The sequence below is a fragment of the Malurus melanocephalus genome, unplaced genomic scaffold (genome assembly GCF_030028575.1).
Source record: "Malurus melanocephalus ecotype Western Australia unplaced genomic scaffold, MMel_1.1 scaffold_4941, whole genome shotgun sequence".
NCBI lineage: Eukaryota > Metazoa > Chordata > Aves > Passeriformes > Maluridae > Malurus > Malurus melanocephalus.
Genome location: NW_026628172.1, coordinates 1 through 1,935, shown reverse-complemented (window position 1 = coordinate 1,935; position 1,935 = coordinate 1). Strand labels below are relative to the sequence as shown.

General features: G+C 55.0%; 1 protein-coding gene across 1 annotated transcript; it reads right to left on the bottom strand.

Annotated features, from left to right (window-relative positions):
- Positions 1–279: 279 nt before the first annotated feature.
- Positions 280–1,930, bottom strand: LOC130588423 (zinc finger protein 239-like; the record flags this gene model as incomplete). Its single annotated transcript, XM_057389347.1, has 1 exon — positions 280–1,930. A coding segment is annotated over one exon (1,086 nt), but the record flags the coding sequence as incomplete, so codon positions are not given.
- Positions 1,931–1,935: the final 5 nt, after the last annotated feature.

The following is a 1,935-nucleotide window of genomic DNA, read 5'->3' as shown; positions in this document are numbered from 1 at the left end:
ATGACACCGGGAATGTGGGACCAGGAATGGGAACACAGAACAGGGACAAAGAGGACACGGGGACGGGTCCAGGGCAGGGGGAAACCTTGTTCCTCCACCGGGCTCTCATGGGGTCCTCAAAGACCTCAGAAACCCCAAAAATCCCTCAAAACCAACACCCCCCGAGTGACCCCCCCTTATCCCCAGCCCGGGGTTCCCAAAGACCTCAGAAACCCCAAAAAATCCCTCAAACCCAACACCCCCCTTACCCCCCTTGACCCCAACCACGCTTTTACTCAAAACCTTTATTTTTTACCCAATTTTTGGTGTTTAGAAAAAATCCCCAAAAATACAAAGAAATCCAAGTCCAGGATGGATGGAGCCCCTCAGTGAGGACTTGACCCCAACCACGCTTTTGCTCAAAACCTTTCTTTTTACCCAATTTTGGGTATTTGGAATAAAAACAAAAAATGCAAAGAAATCCAAGTCCAGGACAGATGGAGCCCCTCAGTGAGGACTTGACCCCAACCACGCTTTTGCTCAAAACCTTTATTTTTTACCCAATTTTGGGTGTTCAGAAAAACCAAAAATACAAAGAAATCCAAGTCGAGGATGGGTGGAGCCCCTCAGTGAGGACTTGACCCCAACCATGCTTTTACTCAAAACCTTTATTTTTTACCCAATTTTAGGTGTTTGGAAAAAACCAAAAATACAAAAAAATCCAAGTCCAGGAAGGATGGAGCCCCTCAGTGAGGACTTGACCCCAACCACGCTTTTACTCAAAACCTTTATTTTTACCCAATTTTGGGTGTTTGGAAAAAAACAAAAATGCAAAGAAATCCAAGACCAGGAAGGATGGAGCCCCTCAGCTCTCCCCTCCCCGGTGAGTCCGCCGGTGCCGGTTAAAAGCCGAACGATCCGAGAATCTCTTCCCACAAACCCCACACTTGTAGGGTTTCTCCCCGGTGTGAATCCTCCGGTGCCGGGCCAGGTAGGAATTGTGCCTGAACCCCTTCCCGCACTCGGGGCAGCGGAACGGCCGCTCGTCCGTGTGGATCCGCTGGTGCAGCAGCAGATCGGAGCTGCCGCGGAAGCTTTTCCCGCATTCCCCACATTTGTAGGGTTTTTCCCCGGTGTGGATGCGGCGGTGATGGATGAGGGAGGAGCTCTGCGTGAATCCCCTCCCGCAATCCCCGCACACGTAGGGTTTCTCCCCGCTGTGAACCCGCTGGTGTTTCATCAGCTGCGCGCTGGTCCCGAATCCCTTCCCGCACTCCCCGCATTTATAGGGTTTTTTCCCCGTGTGGCTGAACCGGTGCACTTTCAACCCGGAGCTATCGGTGAAGCTCTGCCCGCACTCCCCGCACTCATACGGCCGCTCCCCGCTGTGTTTCCTCCGGTGCACCGTCAGGTTGGACTTGCAGCTGAACCCCCTCCCGCACTCCTCACATTTATAGGGTTTTTCCCCGCTGTGAACGCGCCGGTGAACCCTGAGGTGCGAGCCGGTGCTGAAGCTCTGCCCGCACTCCYCRCACTCRTAMGGTTTCTCCCCGGTGTGGATKCGCCGGTGAACGCTCAGCCCGGAGCTGCGGGGGAAACTTTCCCCGCATTCTTTACATTTRTAGGGTTTTTCCCCGCTGTGGATGCGCCGGTGCACCGTCAGGTAGCAGCTCCAGCGGAAGCTCTGCCCGCACTCCCCGCACTCGTAGGGCCGCTCCCGGCTGTGGCTGCGCTGGTGCGAGTTGCGGTTGGAGCTGCTGCTGAAACATTTTCCGCATTCTTCGCATTTAAAGGGTTTTTCCCCGGTGTGGAGGCGCCGGTGGCGCTGCAGGTTCGAGCTCCACCTGAAGCTCTTCCCGCATTCCGAGCATTTGTGGGGTTTCTCCGCACCCTGAATCTGCTCAGGGTCCCCCAGCTCCGAGCTCCCGGTGGATGTTTTGTCCCTTTCCCGGCTCA